The 24,950-nt window shown below is 42.5% G+C and overlaps 1 protein-coding gene across 1 annotated transcript in view; it reads right to left on the minus strand.

The window, feature by feature from the left end:
• Positions 1-644: 644 nt before the first annotated feature.
• Positions 645-24,950, minus strand: part of Mrpl15 (mitochondrial ribosomal protein L15) — a 28,428-nt gene continuing 4,122 nt past the window's right edge. Inside the window, exons 2-6 of the mRNA XM_005085927.4 lie at positions 8,806-9,033; positions 7,346-7,500; positions 6,625-6,790; positions 2,063-2,186; positions 645-1,199 (exon numbers count right to left, since the gene is read on the minus strand). Of these exons, the coding sequence (XP_005085984.1) occupies positions 862-1,199; positions 2,063-2,186; positions 6,625-6,790; positions 7,346-7,500; positions 8,806-8,910 (888 nt within the window). The 5' untranslated portion in view covers positions 8,911-9,033 and the 3' untranslated portion in view covers positions 645-861. The remainder of the gene's footprint in view (positions 1,200-2,062; positions 2,187-6,624; positions 6,791-7,345; positions 7,501-8,805; positions 9,034-24,950) is intronic.

Here is a 24,950-nt window from a genome sequence, read left to right on the forward strand (position 1 = left end):
TGGGCACAGTAGTCCTACCTGCAGAAAAGCTAGAGCTCAGGATTCAAGGCCAGCTTCAAAACCACCACCTAGAACAAAATACAAATCCCTATTTCCATTTGTTTATATGGCTTATATAACCATTGAATAAGTTTTCTTAAATTGAAATGTCTTGAAGTCTGAGACAAATTTTTATCAATAAAATGCTAATGGCTTGACCACTATCTATACTTACAAATGCTGGGAAAATTAATTCGTGATCTTTCTTTCTCTAACTCCACTGCTGATAGGCTCCTTTGTGACTACTCAGCAGCTGTGAGTCACATTCTGAGCATCTCCATTCCTGCGGGGACTCACTATCCTAACAGTGGGTAGCAGAGCTTCCCTGGGGCTACTGGGTAAAAGCAACCATAGCTCCTTGGCACTCGCCCCCAGGTCTACTAATCAATCCTCTACACTTGCCCTTCATTCTGACAAAACAGGAAAGAAAAGACCATGAGCCAGGCAGTGGTGGTACACACCTTTAATCCCAGCACTGGGAAGGCAGAGGCAGGCGGATCTGTGAGTTCGAGGCCAGCCTGGTATACAGAGTAAGTTCCAGAACAGTCAAGGATACACAGAAAAACACTACCTCAAAACAAACAAAAAACAAAAATGGGGAAAGGTGCGTTTAAGTAATTTTTTTAAAAAATCAACTTCTTAAAGACCATCACCATTTGCCTTTTTGAGGCGTTCAGTTCCTCTGTGCAGCCCCTGCTGCCTAGAATTTCACTTCAGATCTGACCACAATGATGTGGGGATTGACCGGAGGACTTGAGATCCTCAAGAAGCCTCGTTTCAGCCTGTGTGGCTCTCAACACGTCTGCTTTACAGGAAGGGAGTTCAGGAGCTGTAATACTTGAGGAGATTCTCATCTGTAGGCTTTAGAATTTTCTTATCTGCCATATTCACCACCCAGCCAGGAGCGAGACCAAAGAAAATCTGCCTTGGATCCTTCCGAGCGCTGAGCATTCTGAACAGTTCATCTTTCGTGATATCGGGAAGAACATAGCCATACTTCATGGCGAGTTCAAGTCTTGCTTCAGGAAACTTGGCAGGGTCAGCCAGGTACCCCCGGTTCTTTGCATCTGTGTAATACGGCACCAGTGCTTCAGGTGGGAGCATTCGCTTTGGAATGGGCTGTCCCCGAAGGAAGAAAGGAACAGGCTTGCACAGGATTTCTAAAGAGAATTTTAAAAAAGAGATGTAAATATTGGCTCTATACATAACTAAGCTCAACATTTTTAAATTATTAATTTACTGAGATGAGAACTGAATTCCAATAACTTTTTAGTTAAATAGGCTTACATAAGAAAATAGAAACATCTCCTCATAATTTTTTTTATTTCTCATTTTTATCCTGTGTGCTTGCTGCATATGGAGACCTGATGATAACTTTCAGGATTGGCCAGTCTCCTTCCACCACAGGATCAAACTCAGGTTGGCCTTGCACAGCACGGGTTCTTAACTACTGAGCTATCTAAGCCAGGTTGGAAAAAGTCATTTTTAATAGTTTAGAATTTGAAAAAGGAATGAAGACAGAAAGGAGAGGGGAGGAGGGAGTGAAACAAGGTCAGTAAACACTTCAGATGAGCTAACACCCCTCTGAAAAAGACATTTTTAACTTTTTTTAGATTTAGTTATTTGTACACATATATGTCCAAGGAGGTATGTGTACATGCGTGCAGTGCACAAGGGGGTCTAAAGAGGGCAGCTGTGAGCACAACAGAAGCACTAAAAACTGGCAAGCAAACAGTGGGCAATATGAGATAAAGAAAGAAGGAAGTGGGCCAGGCGGTGGTGGCACATGCCTTTAATCCCAGCACTCGGGAGGCAGAGGCAGGCAGATCTCTGTGAGTTCGAGGCCGGGATGGACCAACAGCCTCCAAAACAATACAGAGAAACCCTGTCTCGTAAAAAACCAAAAAAAAAAAAAAAAAAAAGAGAGAAGAGAGAGAGAGAGAGAGAGAGAGAGAGAGAGAGAGAGAGAGAGAGAGAGAGAGAGAGAGAGAGAGAGAAGGAAGTGACCACAGGATAGACTTACCCAGACTTCTTGGGTCATAGAAGGCTGTGGTAACAACACCGCCATTTCTCTCGATTGCAGCAATAGCTAATTCTGAAGCCAACTGCACCTCAATATTCACTTTTGCTTGAAAAGTATCAGCACCCTGTCATGTTAACACAAGGCCTGTTAGTAACCAGCACAAGGTCCATTTTCAGCTGTGCTTCCCCCTCTGAAGAACCTGCAACCCCAGCTCTAACTACCTCTGCCTAGGGTATATCCTTCAGCAATTCTCAAGCCCTGCAAGTAAGAATGCCTGCCTGATTTCCATTTCTGCATTCAGTAGGTACTGAGAGAAGCATCCATGGGCCATACACAGGCCATTAGCAGTAAGTACACGATTTAATCCTAACCATGATTGTTACTACACCAAATACAGATGGGAACGAGGAGGCATTCAAGCTGTTGAGTAACTCATTCAAGACACAAAGTCAAGATACTAACCCAGAGTGTAGCCAGAGCCTTTGAGTTGGACTTTCCTTTTTCCAATGCTTAGAATGGAAAGCCAATGTCAGTCAGCTCCATACCCAGCAACATCTGTGTTCTTTCAAAAACTGTATCACCCCCTCCTCCATGATTGCAGCATGCATGTGAAAGTCAGAGAACAATTTTGTGGTTCTCTCTTTCAACCTTCACGTGGATTCCAGGTATTACACACATGTCTCCATGTCTGGGTGGCCTTTACCTACAAAGCCATTTTACCAGCCATCTCTATTCTTAACCACAACATTATGATCCACCATACAGACTAAACCAAATCTTCCTGAGACTGGAGTGACGACGCAACAGATAAGAGTATTAGCTGTTCTTCCAGAGGATGCCAGTTTGATTTCCAGCTCCTGTTCCAGGAGCTCCAATGCTGATGCCCTCTTCTGGCCTCCCCAGGCAATAGACACATATGGGGTACACAGACATAACGTTCAGGTAAAACACACATACACATAAAAACTTTAATAATAAAATAAAACCAAGTCTTCCTTATCCCTAAGCAAGCAACAGAAGGTTATAGAGGAGACAAAGGTCTGGAACAGCCTTGAAAACAAAATTATCTGACAATACTGAAGGGGTTAACTGTCTTTAGGAACAAGGAGGAGGGAATCCATTTTGTATTCACTGTCAACTTTATTATTCTCTCTAAAATGGAGGAGGCATCTATTTTCCCCTAGAATGTTTAATACTAGAAGATGAAGCAATGGACTCCTTAAAGTCCTGTCTAACTTCAAAACACTACTTTTGTCATTTTATTACGGCTAAAACTAGCTCTCATCTGATTCCTTTTGTTATGAACATTTCATATATTTCAAAATATTCTAGTTATTCTATCAACTATAGGATGTAGTTTCTTTTTATATTTGATAATGGTGTATATTTTTATAATCAGTAGACTGTCAATTCATAACTAGGGACTTGATGTATTAATTTGTGATTTTCTTTTCTTTTCAATTACTACTCTAAGGCCGGGCAGTAGTGGCACACACCTTTAATCCCAGCACTTGGGAGGCAGAGGCAGGTGGATCTCTGTGAGTTTGAGGCCAGTCTGGTCTACAAAATGAATTCCAGAAGAGCTGTTACACAGAGAAACCCAGTCTCGAAAAACTAATTAACTAAATAAGTAAACAAATAAACAATTACTTTGTTACTACTCTGTAATCTGCTCAACCATTTCACTATTCTGGCTCTGGTGCTAATTTGAGTATTTTAAGTTTTATAAATTGTCATTTTTTTTGCTGGGCTGGTGGCACATGCCTTTAATCCCAGCACTCGGGAGTCAGAGGCAGGCGGATCTCTGTGAGTTAGAAACCAGCCTGGTCTACAAGAGCTAGTTCCAGGATAGCCTCCAAAGCCAAAGAGAAACCCTGCCTTGAAAAACCAAAAATAAAAAAATTGCCATTTTTAGGAAGGTCTACAAATCCCTTCTGTGTGTGTGTGTGTGTGTGTGTGTGTGTGTGTGTGTATATATATATATATATATATATATATATATATATATATATATATATATATATTTCTCTTACTGGTTGATGAATACAATACAATACTGATTGTCTAATAGCCAGGCAGGAAGTATAGAATGGCTTCCAGACAAGGAGAATACTGGGCAAGAGGAAGGAGAGGGAGGCTGCCAGCGGAAGTCTCCACAGGACGCACCAGGCGTTCTCTGGTAAGATAAGGCCATGTAGAAATACAAGATTAGTAGTTATGGGTTAATAATTAAGAGAGAGCTAGTCAGTAAGAAGCCCCTACCATCGGCCGACAGTTATAATTAATATAAGTCTTTGTGTGTTTATTTCAGGCAAGGTGGCTGTGGGACCAGGCTGCAAATCCTAGCAACAAATATATATTTCCAAATAATTCTGTGCCTACTAACCGCAACATCTTATTATCTACTATTACTTGCAAGTGTAAACTCAGAAAAGGCAAACAATGTACAAGCTGTATGTAACTACATGTATTTAATCATTGTCCCAGGGTAGAATTTTCAGTATAATGTCCACCAGCATTAATAACACATACCCAAAACATACTGAGACACATAATTTAAATACTGCCAAGGTCACAGATTTTTCTATGAAGTACATGTCCTTATCTTTACACATCCATAGTAGAATACTGAAGTTTAATCATGTCTTTGGTATTGCTTTTCCAAATGAACTTACCTGTTTGGTTTTATTGGAGTTTGTTTTGCTTTTCTTTTAGAAAGTGTTTTATAGAGCAGCCAAGATACACCTAGACTCAAACTTCCAACAATCCTCCAGTCTCAGCTTTCTAAGTGCTGGGATCACAGGCATGATCTACCACATCAGATACCAAATGAGACCTGAAAAGCTCTGTCTTTAGGGTCACATTCTCAAAGGTTCTTCCATGGGCATATGCTTCCCTCTAGTGGACACCAAGTTACTACTCAGCTACAGCTATGTAGTTATGTTTATGAACTGCTGTTGGTCAATAGGTGTAACAAAAATTTCTACTGATGATGAAGGGGATTTAAAATGTCCCCTTTTTCCATAAATACTAAGTAATTTTCAGAGCTAAGACTGCTGATATTGAAACTATAACTAAGTACCTGCCTTTACAAGTTTTAGGGGATAGTGAGAAAGAAGAAACCAAAGTGCAGTTGTATACCAGATACTACAAAAAATTGGTTGGGAGGCTGGAAAGATGACTTAGCATCAAGGGAACTAGTGGCAGTTCCAGAGGGTCAGGTGTCTATTACCAGAACCCACATGATGGATGGCTCACAGCATCTGTAACTCCAGTCCCAGGGCATCCAAAGCTTGAGCTGGAACCAGACCCACATATGGTATACATATTCAGGCAAAACACTCACACACATAAAATAAAAACAATAAAAAGAGAGATGCTTTGGGCAGGAAAAGGCAGGCATAAAGTGTGCTTCTAAGAATGTGACAGGGGCACAGGCAGCACTTAAGCTACTGACAGGCTCTTGTCATCTTACAATTTACTTAAACTATTTGTTAAAAGTATGGGGTAGGTGAACAGACCGTACTGGTACAGGCCTGCCATCTCAGCACTCAAGAGACAAAGGCAGGGGCCAACCTAATCTACCATAATGAGTTCCAGGGCAGCCTGCCAGAGCCACCCTGCCTCAAACAACAAAAATAATTTTTATGTTGACAGGTGAAAATCAAAAAAACGAGGGAGGAAAGCTGTACAGACCCACAGAAGCAGAAGACAGAGCTGTGCCCTGAATATACATCAGCTTTCTGTAACCACAGGTAATATGAACTGTTTGCATGTATTCTGTGTGTTTTGTCTGCATGAATGTCTGTGCACCAAGTGTTTGCAGTTCCCATCGAGGCTAGCAAAGCGGCGGATCCTGGGACTGAAGTTACAGATGGTCTTCTGTGAATAGCTGATGTTCTATACCACTGATCTATCTCTCCAGCCCCCAAGAAGGGGTAAAGGTTGATTAAGTGGTCCCTCAGTTTCACCTTCAGTTTCAGTTACTGGTTCTGCAGAGCCGGGAATCAAAGCAAGACCCTGTACACGCTGGAAATGCGTCTCCAGTACACTTCAGGTTTTAAACTGTGTTGCACAGCATGACATCTCATGCCCACCCCTCCCGGCATGAATCATACCTTTCTGAATCATCTTCACACTCTATCTGGTACCCACCCATCAGCTCGACATAGTATTGCAACACCGTATAGTATCCCTTATCTTAATGATGGCCCCAACGTACAAGAGCAGTGGTTCTGACAACTCAGATATGACAGAGAGGAGCTATAAAGTGTGTACATGAATAAAAGACATGGAAGTTCTCCATTTAATAAAGTCATAAGGTTACTAACAACTGTAGCAAATTATTATCTTCCCACTATGCCTAACTTGTGAATTAATTTATACCATGTTTGTATGAAAACAGGAAAACACAGTTTATACAGTTTGGTGAAGCATCCACACGGTACCTGCCCCTCACAGGTAAGGAGGAACTATTACAGCAAAGTATCTATATACTACCAAAAAATGTCCCCAAATGAACAAGACAGACAAACAAACAACAAAAACAAATCTAGAGTTACCTCTTCAACCAGCTGGACCCCATAATCCCTTTTGAGTGGCTGGATGGTCACACCTCTCCCATTGACTAGCTGAGTTAAGTCAATAGGTTGTGTTGGATCAACTCGCCCTAAATCAATGAGATACTGCAGTCTCCTGAGACTCAAAGGCTGATACTGATGCCTGAAACTGCAAAACAGGAACATAATAGTTAGAAAACACCAAGCAGTCTTCCTGTAACCTCTTCAAATCAACAGTTTTTGTTCTGTTTTCCTTGATGACTTCTCACGGTTTAAAATAAACATTAGTACAATACAAAAACATAAAACACTGGTGCTTCCTTTGTTCTACTAAAAACAATTTACCTCTCTAAACATTTACCTCATGTACACAAGTAAACTTAAAGAAAAGTTTAAACCAAAGTAACAGATTATAGAATAACTGTAGCTACAACGTGTTATATACATATACATGCACACATATTATGGAAAGACACATTCCTTTTAAATTGATAAACGTCTGAAGAATGATAGCAAGCATTATCATCCTCATTTTGTAGGTAGAAGCAGAACATCTGGGCTTACACACACAAAATCTAGGTTAAGTGTCCTATCTGAAAACTATTCAGAGGAACAGTACCACAATCCTGCTTCTAAGTAGATATAAGGTTTCTACCAAATTACTTATTTATGGAAATCTTGGTGGAAATTAGGGATTTGTACTTCAAAAGAAAAACACCCTTACCTATGTCCTTCATTGAATCCATACTTTGGGATTCGGATGTAAAACGGAGTCTGCCCTCCCTCAAAGCCCAGCCGGGGCCGAGTTCCTCTCTGTCTTTCTCCTTTATGGCCTCTGCCACATTTCCTACCTCGTCTCCGATCTCTTGGACGTCGTTCCTACAAGGGAGTGAGTTTCAAGATCTTCAGATACATTTCTGAAAGCTGTGTTTCACCTCACAGCACACTTTCTATTGTGCCTTTTCTCATCCAACCAGTACTAGTTAAGGTACTGTGTGCCAAGCACTGCTCCAGCCCTCCACTAGCATAGATCACTGGAACATAGCTAATTCTAGTAACGGAATCACAGGGCAAAGTTCCAAGGGTGGACGGAATCCCAGGGGAGCAGCAAGCTCTACAGTAAGCCAGGTCCCAGACTAGTGGGCTCGTGCTGCCCTGCAGTGACAACTACTTGGACAGTGAGGCAGGATGACTCAAAGCCTGCCTGAGCCACACAACAAGTTCAAGGCCAACACCTCCAGTTCACTGAGATTGTGTCTCTGAATAAAACATTTAAAAAGCAGGAAACAGGCTGGGGTTCAGCTTAGTGGTAGTATGCTTGACTAAGCAAGCCAAGGGCCTGAATTCAGTCCTCAGTAAAAAAGCGACTGGAACAAAAAAGAAAAATCCTAGAACTAAGCAGCCAAGGTGAGGCTTGAGCGATATCCAGTCTTATTTTAATTAATCGTAAATATGCAATTGTATCACATACGGCTAAGGAAAACTCCATTTTGTGCCAGACACCCATTCTAAATTCCTAAAAGATAAGCTCCTGGCAACTCTAACTCCTTGTCCCCCTCCCCAGAAGTGGAAAACTGTTGTAAAAGCCTTTGCTCTGATTTCTGTAAACTCCCTACATTCCACAGAAATGAAGTAGTTGTGACCTGCCTTTAAAAGCCCGTTTAAGCTGGGCCTCAGTTCCAAATCCGAACTGAGACAGCTGCAGTTGAAAATGAAATTTTGGCTAATTACAACTGGGCAGAGTCGGGTGGTCTTTCGGTGTTTTCTTAACTCCGTACAAACACCTTTCTTTTACTTTGTCACCTCCCCGGGAGCAACAAATTAGTTACAATGAGAGGCGAGACGACAGCTTTCTAGGTGTGCAGGGGGCTGCACCTGAGACAGCGGAAGTAAAAGTCAGTTCGAATCTTTACAACGTTGACAGGCACTTTGTCAACGGACTTGCGCGCAGACGCGGCTTTGAGGACCCCGCAGTTCCCGGGAGTGTGCCCCTCTGCACGCGTCGTGCTTTTGAGGACCCCGCAGTTCCCGGGAGTGTGCCCCTCTGCACGCGTCGTGCTTTTAAGCCTCGCGAACGCTGGGCGCACGCGGGAGGGGGCCGTGGGCCCGGGAAGCCGCACGCGTCCTCCACCGCTGGGGTCGCGGCGGGCCCCAGCACTCCCCGCACCGCCGCCGTCCGTTTACCCGTTTCCTGGAGTCAGCGTTGGGCTTCAGGTTGGCCAGGCTCACTCGTGGCAGGGAGCGGAGCAGGTCCAGGCTGGCCCCGCCGCTGCGCACCACGCCAGCCATGACCCACGGTTTCGCCAAGGGCGCCGCGGCTCGGCGTTGCTTTACGGCCACGCTCAGCCCCTGTCGTGCTGCGGAGCACCGGCGTCCGCGGAATACGGACTCTCTCGCTTCCGGCTTCCGAGCCTAGGGGGCAAGGTCGACTGCTTTTTGTTTTGGTTTTTCGAAACAGGATTTCTCTGTGATGCTTTGGAGCTGTCCTGGAACTCGCTCAGTACACCAGGCTGGCCTCGAACTCAGAGATCCGTCTGCCTCTACCTCCCAAGTGCTGGGATTTTTTTTTTTAATCATTTTTTATTTTAATTTTAAATAGCTTGTTTCACATGTCAATCCCAGTTCCCTCTCCCTCCCCTCCTCCCTCCATCCCCTTCCACCCTCCCTCCCACCCTATTGCCAAATCCCTCCACATAGGGGATGTCTAAAGTCTATCATTTCACTCTTGGTAGGGTCAAGGCACTCCCCTAAGAGTCCAGGCTGAGAGAGCATCTCTCTTTGTGCCATAGGCACATGAAGACAGATTGTATACCAGGGATAGACACTGATCCACAGCTCAGAGCCCCATAGGTTGCCCAGGCCTTCTCACTGACACTCACATTTGGGGGGTCCAGATCAGTCCCATTCTGGCCTCCCCACTGTCGGTCTGGGGTCCAAGAGCACTCCCCTGTTCAGATCAGCTGTCTCTGCTGGTTTTGCCAGCCCATTCCTTGCCAATTTGCTCATCACTCCTCTCTCTCTGTCACTGGGTTCCTTGGGTTCAGTTCAGTGCTTAGTTGTGTGTTTGCCTCTGCTTCCATCAGTCCCAGGATGAAGGCTCCCGGATAGTTATAGACATCAAGTTCATTATCAGGAATGGGCATTCGAGGTGGTCCTTCCACTATTGCTTAGCTTGCCAATTGATGTTATACCTTTAGATCACTCGAGGTCACTCTGGTGCCTGATCTGTCTTCGATCCTATGATTCCCTCTTCCCCCTATTTTACCCCCACCCCCTCAACTTCCTGTTCCCCCATGACCAACTCCCTTCCTCTTTACCCCCTCTACTCTTCCCAGGTCCCACTACCCCCCCCCTCGCCCTGTTCCCCATCCATTCAGAGGATGGAGACAAGTGCTGGGATTAAAGGCGAGCGCCACCAACGCCTGGTGCTTGGCTGCTTTTATTTATTTTGGTTTTTCGAGACATGGTTTCTCTATATTGTTTTGGAGGCTTGCCTCGAACTCACAGAGATCCGCCTGCCTCTGCCTCCCGAGTGCTGGGATTGAAGGCATGCACCACCGACCCCCAACTTGCTTTTATCTTTACATTGATTTCTTCTGCGAACGTGCTTTGCCTTAGGCTTTGCACCCCGTTGTGAACGAAAAATGTTCCCTTCCACCCTGAAAGGACTGGGAAGGCTGTAAAATTCGGCTTCTTTGTTGATTTTTAAAGTGGGGGTCTCATGAAGCCAAGAGTAATTCTAAATAATGTGAGCAATTTCTAGCTTTGGGGTTTGGGTAATCCAACTATTACAATGCCTGGCTCATCTTCATGCCCCGAATTGCTAACTTGCCTTACAGTTCATGATGGGGGCCATACTGAGCGCCAAAAACGCATTAACTTAGCCTTCTGCGAATTTTTTAAATATTTTATTTATTTATTGTGTATACAGCCTTCTGCCTACAGGCCAGCAGAGGGTACCAGATTTCATTCAAGGTGGTTGTGAGCCACCATGTGGTTGCTGGGAATTGAACTCAGGACCTCTGGAAGAACAGTCAGTGCTGTTAACTGCTGAACCATCTCTCCAGCCCCACCTTCTGCGAATTCTACTAGCAGCCACCCTAAAAGGTTTGGCTAAGCCAATCAGATTGACTGAGTTCTCACAACATGCAGTATAGCCAGGATTCCAAGCTAACGAACTTATACACCAAACATGTATTTGACTCCGAAACTAAATGATTTTAAGTCTTAATACAAGTAATATTGAAAAGAATGTGTTCTTTTTGTTATTCTTTTGCCATTTCACTGTCTCCCAGGAAAGTTGGTCCTAGCTCTTACTAACAATTATGTAGTTAAGGTGAGACAATTTGTAACGGACAGTAGTTTCTAAATCTAACTAAACCTTTTTTAAGTTACTGTAAAGGCTTTTGTTTTGTTCTGTTTTGATGTATATGTATATTTTTGAGAACTGGCAAAGGCCAGAAGAGGGCCTCCAATGCATGTCCTCTGAAAAAATAAGTACTACACAGCTTAGCCATCTTTCAAGCCTCCAAATCAACTGTAAAACAGCTACAATCAAGTTATGTTCATGTCTTTAAACAATATTTTTATGAGCAAGGCACTGGTTGAACCAATAGAAACATAGTAGAGGAAGTCAATCTAAAATAGTTCTCCCAGATTGTCTGAAATCCTGAAGACTCCAAAATCAACTTATTTTATGTTTGTTTTATAAGATAGGCTCTTGTTGTCCTGTAAACTAATTAGCAAAACTGCTGCAGCAGTTTTCAACGTGTGGGTTAAAACCCCTTTGGGAAGTGAACCCTTTCATGGGGGGTCACATATCAAATATCCTACATATTAGATATTTACATTATAATTCAGAACGGTAGCAAAATTACACTTATGAAACATCAACGAAAATAATTCTATGTTTGGGGGTCACCACAACTTGAGGAACTGTACTAAATAAAGGGTCACAGCATTAGGAAGATTAAGAACCACTATGTTATGGGGGTCCCTGAATTTTTGTCTTTTAGAAGGAAAGAAAAAAATCAACCAAGAAACAGATAACTTGAACAGTTTATTTAATGAAGATAAGCAAATAATCCAGTCATTGGAGTGGGCTGCCCAAAGGTAGGGAGAAGTTTAGTGGATTTTGAATTGTGGGGTTGTAAGATTCTCAGAATAGTTACCAAGTGGGTGATATTTAAAAGGGAGCAACTTTTTTGACCTCCCATGATGGATGGGATCATCTTCCCAAGATTCTCTAAGAAAGCCCATGGAGGGGGGAATTCTAAGACTTTAATTCAAAACCTGAACTGCTAAACCAGGCATAGTAGCGCATGCCGTTAATTCCACCATCAATGAAACAGAAGCAGGCAGATCTCTGTGAGTTCAAGGCCAACCTGATTTACAGAGCTAGTTCCAGGACAATCCAGGTTAGAAAAGGAAACCCTCCTGGTGTAGTGCTTGAATGAAAATGCCCCCCATAATCTCATAGGGAGTGGCACTATGTGAAAGGACTAGGATCTGTGGCCTTGTCAAAGTGGGTGTGGCCTTGTAGCAAGAAGTTTACCACTGGGAGATGGGCTTTGAGGTTTCAGAAACCTAAGCCAGGCCCAGGGGCTGTCTCATTCCCTGCAGATTCAGATATAGAAATCTCAGCAACCTCTCCAGCAACATGTCTGCCTCCATGCCACCAGGATTCCCACCATTGATGATAATGACTGAACCCTGAATGGGAGCAAGCCCCAGTTAAATGCTTTTTTATTTATTTTTTAAAAGATTTATTATACATACAGTGTTCTACCTGTGTGTATACTTACGTGCCTGAAGAGGGCACCAGATCTCATTATGGATGATAGAGAGCCACCATGTAGTAGCTTGGAATTGAACTCAGGACCTCTGGAAGAACAGCCAGTGCTCTTAACCCCTGAGCCATCTCTCCAACCCCTAAATGTTTTCTTTTATAAGAGGTGCTGTGGTCATGGTGTCTAAGACACCCTGTCCTGAAAAAAATAGTAATAAATCATAATACTAAAATAAATAAAACTTTGAACTGCTGCTGGGCATGGTGGCACGCCTCTTTAATCCCAGCACTCAGGAGAGGGGTAAGGGTTCTCCAAATTGAATTCAAAGCCAGTGTAGTCTATAGAAAGAGTTCCAGAGCAGCCAGGGCTACACAGGGAAATCCTATTTTGAAAACAACAACAAAACAAACTGCTGAAACTACTAGAGAAAAATAGGGACAAGACATCCCAGATACAAGCATTGGCGATTTTCAAGTAGCACAGAATGTAAACCTAAGAACTAACAAAATTAAATGAAGGAAACTGGTATGTTTCTGCTGATGCCAAAAGTCCATATCAGACAAGATTAAAAACAGATAAATGCAAAACAGGCTGTAGGCAAGCCACAGTTACACAGTGAGACCTTGTTTAAAATTTTTAAAAATACTTTGCTAACTTCAACTTTTATATCTCAGCTCACATTTATTACTTGATAGATCCTGTGGGTTTCTTTCCCACAAAATATGGAAAATACTTATTTCTAACAAAATAAGCTACCTCCCAATGGAAATACAGGAAGCTAAATATGAGATAGTACTTAACTATTCAATTATAAATCAAAACAGAGGCAGGTGGATCTCTGTGAGTTCGAGGCCAGTCTGAGTTCCAGGACAACCTCCAAAACAATACAGAGAAACCCTGTCTCAAAAAAACAAAACAAAACAAAACAAAACAAAAAACAACAAAAAAATAGGATTAAAGTGTGGCATCATCTGTTTTCTTTACTTTTTACTAGACTGTATACACATATCCATCATTTAAAATGAATTTTACCTAAATTATTGTGTTGTTCTTTAAACGTGAAGGCACAAATAAATTGTCTCAAATAAACTGTAAGTGAAAAGTACATTTTGTGACAGGTCATGCCTACCAGAAGATCAGGTAGACTGCCCTCCTACCTTCTCCACTCTCTGTTCCCAGAACCCAATCCTCAGGATTGCTCCTAGCTTTGTAACACACCATTCCTCCTTGGCCTCCCCTCCCCCAGCCTCCAATATCAGTATGCATTCCCCATGCACCAGCTGGGCAGGCCAGTAAAACAGGCAAAACACAGCCAACACACTCTCTGAAAATCTATAGAGGAAACAGAAACCAAGGAACAAAACACCCACCCAACAAAGAGAAACCCAGAAATCAGCACCTGGACCTATAATCACCCAAACTCAGATGCCTAGACACCTGTGTAAAAATACAATCAGTAACAGCCAGGGCAACATGTCTCCACTAGAGCTGAGCTATCCTACCGCAGTAGATCTTAGTGTCCCAGAACGGCTGAGCCACAAGAAAAAGACCTTACAACCACCTATATGAAGATTATAACAGTCCTTAAAGAGGAAATTAATGAATCCCTTAAAGAAGTTCAGGAACACATAAACAGTTGAAGCAAACATCAAAAACTGTTGAAATAGAAGCAATAAATAAATTACTAGATGAGGGAATTCTGTAAATAAAAAAATTAGGAATGTGAACAGGAACTACACAGGCAAGCTTCACCAACAGAATACAAAAGAATCTCTGACACTGAAGATACAATAGAAAAAAAACCGGGTGGTGGTGGTGCGCGCCTTTAATCCCAGCACTCGGGAGGCAGAGGCAAGCGGATCTCTGTGAGTTTGAGGCCAGCCTGGTCTACAGAGCGAGTTCCAGGACAGCCTCCAAAACTACACAGAGAAACCCTGTCTCGAAAAACCGAAAAAAAAAAAAAGAATAATAGGAATGGAGGAAGAAAAAGAATCCCAGGTTAAAGGTCCAGAAAATATTTTCAATAAAATAATAAAAGAAAAATTTCTTAACCTAAAGGAGATGCTTATAAAGGTACAAGAAGCTTACAGAACACCAAATAGAGAGGACCAGAAAAGAAAGTCCCCTTGGCACATAATAATCAAAACACTAAAAATAGAAAGAATATTAAAGCTAAAGGAAAAAGGCCAAGTAACATATAAATATAAACATATCAGAATTACACTTTACTTCTCAATGGAGACTCTTAAAAGCCAGAAGGACCTGGACATACGTACTGCAGAATCTAAGAGACCACAAATGCCAGCACAGACTAATATGTCCAGCAAAACTTTCAATCACCATAAATGAAGAAATTCCATAATAAAGTCAAATTTAAGCAATATCTACAAATCCAGCCCCATAGAAGGTGCTAGAAGGAAAACTCTAATCTAAGGAGGTTAACTGTAAGTGTTTCGTCGGGAAGGGTCAGGACAGGATGGAACAGGAGTGGGTCAGGTATTCTGGCACTCGGGAGTCACAGAATACTCAGTGTTACACAGCTCAGGTGGAAAGGTATCCTGGAGCTCGGGAGCCAAGGGTACTGAGTGTTACACAGCTCAGGTAGAAAGGTATCCTGGAGCTTGGGAGCCAAGGACCACCACAGGTTGCAGTAAGCTTGGCAGTTTACAGCCTTGCCTCAGAGAAAGGCTTCTCCGGTGTATCAGCTCCGCTCCGGCAGGACAGGGCCTTCCAGCTGGGGATGTTCACCTAGTGTAGCAGTTTTGCTCCACAGGAGGTTTCTCGGGCGAAGTTGCTACAGTTCAGCTCTGCTCCTGGAGAGCCGAGAGTGGAGAGCAGGGAGCCAGGAGCAGAGTGTAACAACTCTGCTCTGCCAAGGAAGGTTTCCTGGGCAAGTGTTACAGCGCTGCTCGCTCTGCTCTGCTCTGCCCAGGGTTTGCTCTGCTCTGCTCTGCCCAGGGTCGCCTCTGCTCTGTCGCCGCCGCAAAAGATCTTCACCTGAAGCTCATCTAAAGGGGTTTATTGGAAGACAGCTGGACCAGCCAAGCTGAACATACACAGGGTTTATATAGGGATTCCTGGGGTTGGGGAAGTTTTTCCAGAGTAGGGATTGGTCCGATTTCAGTGCTGAGCTCAGATTGGCTAGAGCTCTGCTCCGGGATTGGTTACTTTTTTACACAGGGTCAGATTTGGCTCTGGTTTCAGGGCCAAAGTGTGTTTCTTTCTCTGGTCCTTTTTAGCCTTTTGGCTCCAATTTTAGGGCCAGGGTACATTTCTTTCACTGACTCTGATTCCAGGGACAAAGTGTGTTCCTTTGGCACTGGTTTTAGGGTCAGGGTACATTTCTTTGGTTGTGGTTGCAGGGCCAAAGTGTGTTTCTTTGGCTCTGCTCAGGGTGTGTTTCTTTGACTGGTCCCTTTTCCCTACATTAACTACATCCATTGTTGTGCCCAAATTCTGAACCCCAAAATGAGACCCTATTTGATGCAAAAGCAAAGAGTCTTTAGTAATTAATAAGTTAACTGTATTAACCCAGGTCCTCCATCCATTCGACATGGTGGGTGGCATGAAAAGGACCTGGAGGGACCAAGGGGCAGGGAACTGGTGCACCTCGAGGTTTGGGCAACCTGGTTGCTATGGCCAGTAGGCCCTCCCCATGGCAGCTGCTATGCTCTGCACTCCACTGTTATTATAAAGTACATCCAGAGCCTGCCAGCTCACTTCTGATTGGTTCCTTGCCACATGGAGGGTATCCGGCTTCCTAGTGACTGGAAGGTTGGCCAAGGTCAGGAGCTCAGCACATGTTGCTGAGTCAGAGGCTTACATCTTGCTGGGTCTTTTCTGCAGTCTGCTATGGCTGCCAAAGCAGAGGGCTGGGTGAGGGTCTGGCCCCTTCACCATGAAAACAAAGGAAATAAATATTCTCACACGAGAAAACCAAAAGAAGGAAAACTGATAGACTAGCTTAGGGTAAAAAGCCATTTTGTTATGAGGTCAGAAAAAGTTTCTATTTGCTGCAAAATTCCAGTTTGACACACTGGAATAAGGTGTTCTTTCAAAGAACTTTGAGATTTTCTGCCAAAATGATCTGTCAAATAATCTAATCCACTATTCGCTGCTATAAAATTTATTTGCAAAACCACTGTATTACAAAATCCCCAACTGACATGTTTTTCCTATAAAAGGAGGCCTGAAAAGTTAACTCAAACTGTACTCTAAAATCCCATTTTGGTGAGTCAGTCCTAGGACCTTTAACCTAGAAATTAGCTTACAGGTTAAGGATCGGGTCTTTGACAAGGGACCCCATGCCACCTGGACCAGATAGCATACATTGTTATTTGGGAAAATTTGGCTGCAGACCCTCCCCCCGACATGAGCAGCCCCATTTGTGACTCTCCGACCTCCTCCGTCGGCTCCTCCCTTCCCCCCTTCTTCACCCTTGGTCTCTGTCCCAGCTCCAGATCATCATCTCTATCCAGTTCTAGAGAAGAGGTCCCCCTCTAAACCCCCTAAGTCTAAACCTGTACTACCCCCAGATGATGCGGTTCTCATAGACTTGCTCACCGAGGAACCACCACCTTTTCAGCCAGCTCCACCACTTCCTGCCCAAGCTGCTCGGGGGAAGGGGGAAGGAGAAAGACCGGATAGCACAACCCCCACACTGGGCGATCCAGGACTGATGTCTAGTAGCTACCTGGATATTTTATTTTCCTTTTTAAATCTTGCAAGGGGGAAAACTACAAGTAACAAGTTTTGTAAAGTTAATTTAAATTTGTTAATAGGTTTTCATGTTCAGGATAAATAATTTTTCAACCCTGGATGACTATCCTTGCAACAGTCTGTTGATAAGATGACTTTAACATTAAGACAGCTGTTGCATGCCAATTTTTTTATGTGTGTGTACAATTGGTTGTGTATCTAATATGCCCCAGGTTCAGTAAATAAACAATTCTTTTTATAAGTTGGTCCTATGGCTGAGGACTTTGGCCAAGCCTAGCTAGTCACTGGCCCATCTTATCCCTCTGTCTCTGTTCTTGCCTGCCTATACACGTGGTGCAGGTCAGGGGTCTTCTCTTGCTGCCCTGAACATATGACATGCTGGGCAAAAGTCCCTCCCACCATGTGCATGGGTTAGAGCATGCTGCGGCAGGGTCTCCTATCCCTGAGCATGCAGTGAGGCAGCTGCTCTGTTCTCCAACTGCTGCTGCAGCCCTCACAGCTGAGCCTGCTCTGTCCTCACCTGCCTGTCTGTGAGGTGTGCAGGATGTGAGGATGGGGGTCTCTCTCTCTCTCTCTCTCTCTCTCTCTCTCTCTCTCTCTCTCTCTCTCTCTCTCTCTCTGCCACGCACATGGTGTGCTGGCAAAGGAGCCATCTGCCAGCTTTTCCCTCCACCAGAGCTCCCTGCCCAAGCACACAGGGCTGGAGCAGGTAAGCCATTTGGCCAGATCTGGTCTTTCCACAGAAACAGAATGGCCTTAAAGTTATAACTACAAGAGAAAAAGGAAAATGTAAACTGTTTACTATGATGTTTCATTTCTACAAATGCTAAATTTTAAAAATTGATCTCTCAAAAATTGTGTATGTTTGTTTTGTTAAAAAGTTCTATCTGTGTTTTTTGTCATGATCTAAGTTTTATTACAAGCATAGAGCTAAAACAAAAGTGGTGCAGGTTGCCACCGTTTTACAGTCAGTCACATGGCAAGCTTGCCATATGGCTGGCTGGTAGCCATTTTACTAAAGTTAAAAGAAATACCTGATCCACCATCTTGACTAAAGGTGACCACATGGATGTTATGAGGTACCATCCTATCAACAAGTTTTTATTCAGATTTAAAATGTTAATGCTTTTATCCACAGGAATGCTAAGTTTTATAATTTACCAGTCACCCAGTAATAATGGTTTTAAAGGCCTAGAATATATTTTAATTTTCAATATTAAAAAATATTAAGGGATTTCAGAACAGTTTTTAAAATGTTTTCAATTTATAAGGTTATAAGATATTTATACTGTTAAAATGTTTAAAGCTAAACCTGACAGTATAAAGTTCTAGTTTTATAAAGGTTAATAAAGTTTATACTTTCAACAGTTAAGCTTAAGGCAGACAAACCTCTAATACTTCAGAGACCTGCAGAACATGGCATTTAAAATGTTAATTTAAAAGTTTATAATATCAGACAGACTGCCAGATCCTAACAGTGACCCAAAGTCTCCAAAGAAAATTACGAGGCACCCCAGACCCTACACCTGGATGTTGTAGGGTATGTTGACGCTGACCAGTGAGCAAGATACTCAAAGGTGACACCTGCTGCTGCCAGGACCTGGCCCAGAATGTGGACAAAGCTGCTGGACACTGGAAAATTTATTGCACCCCTTTTGCCGCGACAAAACAACGTCAGTCTTTTCCATGTCCCTCTTCCACGGAGAGAAAGAAAACTCACCTTACAAGCCTGGTGAAGACTGATGCTGTTCCTGATACTTGTGCCTCCAGTGCTAATAGAGGAGACTTGGGTATGGCTGTATATGGACTGGTACCTGGCACTTTTTAATAGATTCAGAGACTGTATAAAATTTATCCTTCTCAGATCTTTAAAAGTATTAATGGTTGTCAGCTTGACATCAGGCAGCCAAATCCACAAGACTATAGTCAGCTTGGTAGCTCATTTTACAAGCTCAAGGTTTTTAGGTTTATTTTGGTTGTCATCTAAGTATAAACTTAAAGGGCTTTTCATCAGGCCAAAGATACCTCTGCCCAATTCATAACTGGCTCCCTGGACAGAAGACAAATGTACACTACTAGCCCAAATCTATAGTTTCTGCTAGGACGCAAAATACAGATACCCAGATATCTGCTTTTTCTACAATGTAGATTTCAGTACCAATTGATAATGCTAATGCACCTATAACCTTTATGTCCTTTTGTATAACAAAATTTACATAGGCTTCAGAGGATCAAAAAAGTCATACAGCTTGGATCCACTTCTCACAGGTCAAAGAGGACTCCAGATAAGTACAGCCAGTTATCCCACCTGTCTGTTCCTGAGAATGAGATTTTCTCTCCTGGTCATGGGATTCCTGACCTTCCTGATCAATAATACTATGGGTCTAAAGAGTTCCAATTAAATACATAAGTTTTAACTTCTGTTCCCAGTTTTAAACATGTCTTAAACAGGTTTCCACTTCTGGCAAACACATCTGAACATCAGTTGCTGACCATAGCCTGCTCCTGAAGATTACGAGCCCTAGACTTGCTGTGGATGTGAACCAGTTCAGCTGATGTGGACACCCCCTGTCTCTTCAACACAGTCTGCCAATCAGCTGCTCCTGGATAGAAACCCCATTGCCTAAATTCCTTTTTGCTTTTGACTTGCATTTCAGCCTTCTTGGGTCCCCTAACTGTGTCCCAAAGTCAGCAAGAAGTAGCACGGAAAAGAATACATCGCCCTCTTTTCCCTGGTTGAGATGCTAAGTCAAAAGAAAAAAAAATCCCTTACATAGGGAACAGTATAATAAGAGAGGGAGGCATATGTGCCACTCTCAAAGAAGAATGTTGTTTTTATGCAGACAAGACTGGGGTAGTAACCAAAACTCTGGATAAACTCAAGGAGAGGCTGACTGTTCGTCAGAAGAAATTTAAATCCCAACAATACTGGTATGAGGGTTGGTTTAACAAATCCCCCTGGTTCGCTATACTAGTCTCTACTCTTATGGGCCTCCTAACCTTTGGGCCCTGCATTCTCAAACAATAATTCAAGCCTTAGTCCTAACTCAACAATACCATGCCCTCAAACAGACAGAACCATAAGTAAACATTAAGTAGAGAGGGCTGGACAATAGGTATAAGATTCTACCTATAGACAAGAACAAGGGGGGAATGAAAGACCCCTACCCAGGACCCCCCCTAGTAAAAGAAAAATAAGGCCAGGCCATTGCCTAATGAAAAAACCCAGACCAGGTGCCTCGCCCAGCTGGCAAGATGTCAAACAGGATCTGTGGTCACCAGAGCAGTCATGGGACCTGGATAATAATTGCTGAAGCGTGCCAGAGTCTTTCATGAGGTAATACCAGGAAACTTAGTCCATGGGAACTACCCCTGCCCCCAAGATGAGCCAATGAAATGCCTGTTGCTATGCTGATACTTGTGTAACCATTAAAACTCTATAAATATTGTGCTCCCTGCAAGCCCGGTATGCTCTGCACTCGAGTTGCAGTAGCATCCGCAGGCGCCTGTGTACTCAATAAATCACCTCTTGCATTTGCATCCAGTGGTCTGGCCCGGTTCTTGGGCAGAGGGTTCGGTTCAGTGCCTGGCGCTTTGATGCCGAGGTCTTTCACTTTAAAGAAACATAATGGGCCGGGCGTTGGTGGTGCACACCTTTAATCCCAGCACTTGGGAGGCAGAGGCAGGCAGATCTCTGTGAGTTCGAGGCCAGCCTGGACTACCAAGTGAGTTCCAGGACAGCCTCCAAAGCCACAGAGAAACCCTGTCTCGTAAAAATCCAAAAAAAAAAAAAAAGACACATAATGGATAGGTGTTTATGTATAACAGGTGGGTAGTGATTTACAGGCTGTGGTCTAGGTAGTCTAGCATTGGCTGTCTCCTGATGGAAAGCCAAAATCTGCAAGTTGTTTAATCCACCGGATGTCTCAGCAGTCTGAATCTGGCCCTGTAGTCCCAGAGGATTACTAGAGGGCTGGTGATCTTCAGTCTATATTGAATTCCAAAGAAGTCAGCTCTAATGTCAGTGAAGGAATGCTCAGCAGCAGTGCAGATGAACTTGCCAGTGAGAATGAAGACACACAGGCAAAAAACAAAAGCTTCCTTCTTCCATGTTCGATTGATTGATTGATTGATTGATTGATTGATTAAATATAGGGTCTCACTATGTGGTTATGATTGTTTGGAACTCACTATGTAGTTCTGGCCTCTAAGTCACAGAGGTTCACCAGCCTCTGTTTCTGGAGTGCTGGGATTACAGGCATGTGCCACCACACCCTGCTGGTTTATCATCACGACATGTTGCCCAGATTTAGGGTGAGTCTTCTCACATCAAACTATCCAGTCAAGAAAATCTATCAGCCATACACAGCTGCTTGAGTTTTAAATGATACCAGATGTACTCAAGTTGACAACCAAGATTAGCCATCACAATGAGCAATCAATTCTCGTCCTTGATGCCAGTCTGCATTTGTTTTGCAGAGATTTGAAAAACCATTCAGGGACCTTCATACACAATGTCCTATGGGTCTTGGAACCAACTGAACCCTCTCCATGGACAGTAATATGAAGAACATCCACAATATGATCCAGCTAACTGGCCTGTCCATAAAGGTTTCTGTTTTCTTTACAATGCCCTGAATCATTCCCAAACAGGAAAACAATAGTATCTGGTTCTAAGTTAAGAAATAAGCCCCACTGGACAATGGTGGTGCACGCCTTTAATCCCTGCACTTGGGAGGCAGAGGCAGGCAGATCTCTGAGTTTGAGGCCAGCCTGGTCTACACAGCAAGTGCCAGGATAGGCTCCAAAGCTACACAGAGAAACCCTGTCTCGAAAAACAAACAAACAAACAAAAACAACAAAAAAGAGATAAGCCCTTTAAACCTGAAGGAAAACCTGTACCATTTCTTCTGCATGCACAACCTCAGCCCTTTGTATCTGGCGATATCACACCAATACTTAACACAGACTTAATGTCTTTGAGGTCAACAGTGGTATAAACTCTAAAGATATGTTTTCTAAGACACCAACACATCTCAGCAGTGCCAGTGTTTGGAAGGTGAGTGTTGGAGACATGAAGGCACTTTGCAGCAATCAAGGAACATCACAACATAGTTTTTGAAACACCTTAGACTGTCAAGGGAAGACACAGAAAGCAGATGCAATGGAAAATAGTATAGACAACATTTCTACAGCTACTTCTTGAGTGGGTATTCTGAAGCAGCTGTCTCTAGATTCTCTATTTCTTCCTCTAGATTTTGAATATCTTTGCATCGCTATTCTACCATCTTTGTGACTTTTATAACTGTACAATCTAAAAGTCATATTACTAAAATTTTAAATATAACTGCTATTAAAATATGTATAGGTATTTTATGTGATCACATGGTGCATTAAGTCTAAGAAAATTGATAATCTAATATTGGATCTTCCTATTTAGTTGTCTTTTCTTCATATAGATAATTTAATACTTTTCTTGATATAGGTCTAATACAATAAAGCATAAAGCATTGCTTATTAAAATAAATTATTTCTGCAGAGGTCACTATTAGAAAACCCGAGAGTCTCCACCAAAACAACTGTTAGAACCATGTAACTAATGCAGTAAATCTGCAAAATATAAAGTTAACATACAAAATCTAGTTGTATTACTGATATACACTAAAAACAAATTATCAGATAATGAAATTAAGAAAACAACCCTATTTGCAATCGCAGGATAGTTCAGTGGGAAAGGCTCTTGCTACCAAGTATAACAACCTGAGTTCAATCCCAGAAATCCATATAATCAAAAGAAAGAATTAATTCCCATGAGCTGTCTTCTGACATTCACATGTATGCCATGACACAAACATATACATATTCAATAAATAAACAAACATATGTCCAGAAATTAAAAAATAAAATACAAGTAAATCTAGCCCGAGATTAAATATCTGTATGCTGATAATATTAATAAAAGTAGACACAAATTAATAAATGGGAATATATCCTATGTTTATGGATTAGAAAATTAATATTATTCAAGTGTTCATATTACTTGAAAAGACCTACAGGATAAATGCATTATCTATCAAAATTCCAAAGGAATTTCTTTATAGAATGGGAGATAAACATATAGATTAAAAATAAACCAATGTATGTAAATGTTGTAGGAAGTTTCTGTCCTGCCTCGTCCTGCACTCCTTTACACACAGAAGCTTATATAAACTGTTTGGCCTATTGCTCAAGTTTCTTACTAACCAGCTCTTCAGACTTAAATTCATAGTAAGAATTACGGGTGAATTTAATAAGTACCTTTTCTCAGTGAGGCACTCTCATCTTGCTTCCTCTGCATGTGGCTCTCGACTCTTGCCAGAATTCTCCTAGTCTGGTAGCCATGCTTATACTTCTTGCCTGGCTATCGGCCTATCAGCATTTTATTAAACCAATATGAGTAAAAAAAATTTTTCTTTTTGGTGTTTTCGAGACAGGGTTTCTCTATGGCTTTGGAGGCTGTACTGGAACTAGCTCTTGTAGACCAGGCTGGCCTCCAACTCAGAGATCCACCTGTCTCTGCCTCCCAAGTGCTTGGGATTAAAGGCATGCACTGCCAATGCCCAGTGTAATAAATTTTCAGAGTGAACAAGAGCATTATCCTGAAAGGGGTAAACTAAACTCAAAGGCTTCACTTCTAATAATTCAGAAATAAAGGGACCAGACTCTCACTCTTCCCCCTGCTTTAGCACCCACGACAGACTACAGAAAAGACACACAGGCCTCTGTCACAAGGAAACTCCAGATCCCCCCTGTCCCAGCCTCCTATATACTTGGTTCCTGGGAACTGTTCGGCCACAAAAGAAACTCCAGGGGAGACCAAACACTCCCTTGTGATCTCCAGGATACAGTTCTAAAAACTATTGTTATCTATTAACAACAGGCCACCTGCAAATAACAAGACAATGCCATAGAAACCACAGAATGTTCCCTCTCAACACTGACCAATGAGAATAATTGGCATACAGGTATTTCATGCCAAAATAGGACTTTGAGAAATTCTCCTAATTGTTCTGAAATGTCAACCAATCAGAAACCAACCCGTACCTACTGTTGTAATCCTGTAACTTTTGTCTTTAAAATCTAGCAGTAGGCAGGGAACTTCACTCCCTCTGGAGGCTGCTGCATCAGCTTGCTAGATGGGGTTCCTGTCATGGTTGGATGAACAATCAATACAATTAAAATCTTGCTTTTACAGTTTGGTGGGTCTGTCTTCTTGGTGGTGTCTGGGGACTTTGCAATTTGGGCACAACTATCCCACATCATTTCCCGTTTTTCTTTTCAAAACAAGAACACTGAATCTAATCTCCATTTTTTAGCACTTTTCCTGACCATTATTCATAACAACTTGTAACCAACAAAGACAAACATCCATAATCCATTTTCTTGGAATGTAGGTGTAGTTTTCTAGGCTGCTTCCTGTTGGCTGGGGGCAGTGGTAATCTCATAGGCAAAATTTAAGATCATGGTCAAGACCTGACTGGAGTATTCAGTGAGGCTGAATCATCTCAACCAGCAGCCTTGAAGTTGTTTTGGATGCAGAACTCAGAAGAAACTGAAACAGAGGTGCTCTAAAACTTTGGATTATCCAGGTCATCCATTCCCTTTGGAGATTTTTCAGAGGGTCTTCCTCTATCAAACCTTATTTTTCTTAATGCAGAATTAATCCACAACCTCTTGTTACCCATGGTAACAAAAGCAAAACCTCTTTTCCAAAGTAATATATCTTTTAACTTAAATTCTGAAGTAAAGGCAATTTCATATATATATATATATATATATATA

This window comes from Mesocricetus auratus, unplaced genomic scaffold, assembly GCF_017639785.1.
Source record: "Mesocricetus auratus isolate SY011 unplaced genomic scaffold, BCM_Maur_2.0 Super-Scaffold_6730, whole genome shotgun sequence".
In the NCBI taxonomy this organism is placed as follows: Eukaryota; Metazoa; Chordata; class Mammalia; order Rodentia; family Cricetidae; genus Mesocricetus; species Mesocricetus auratus.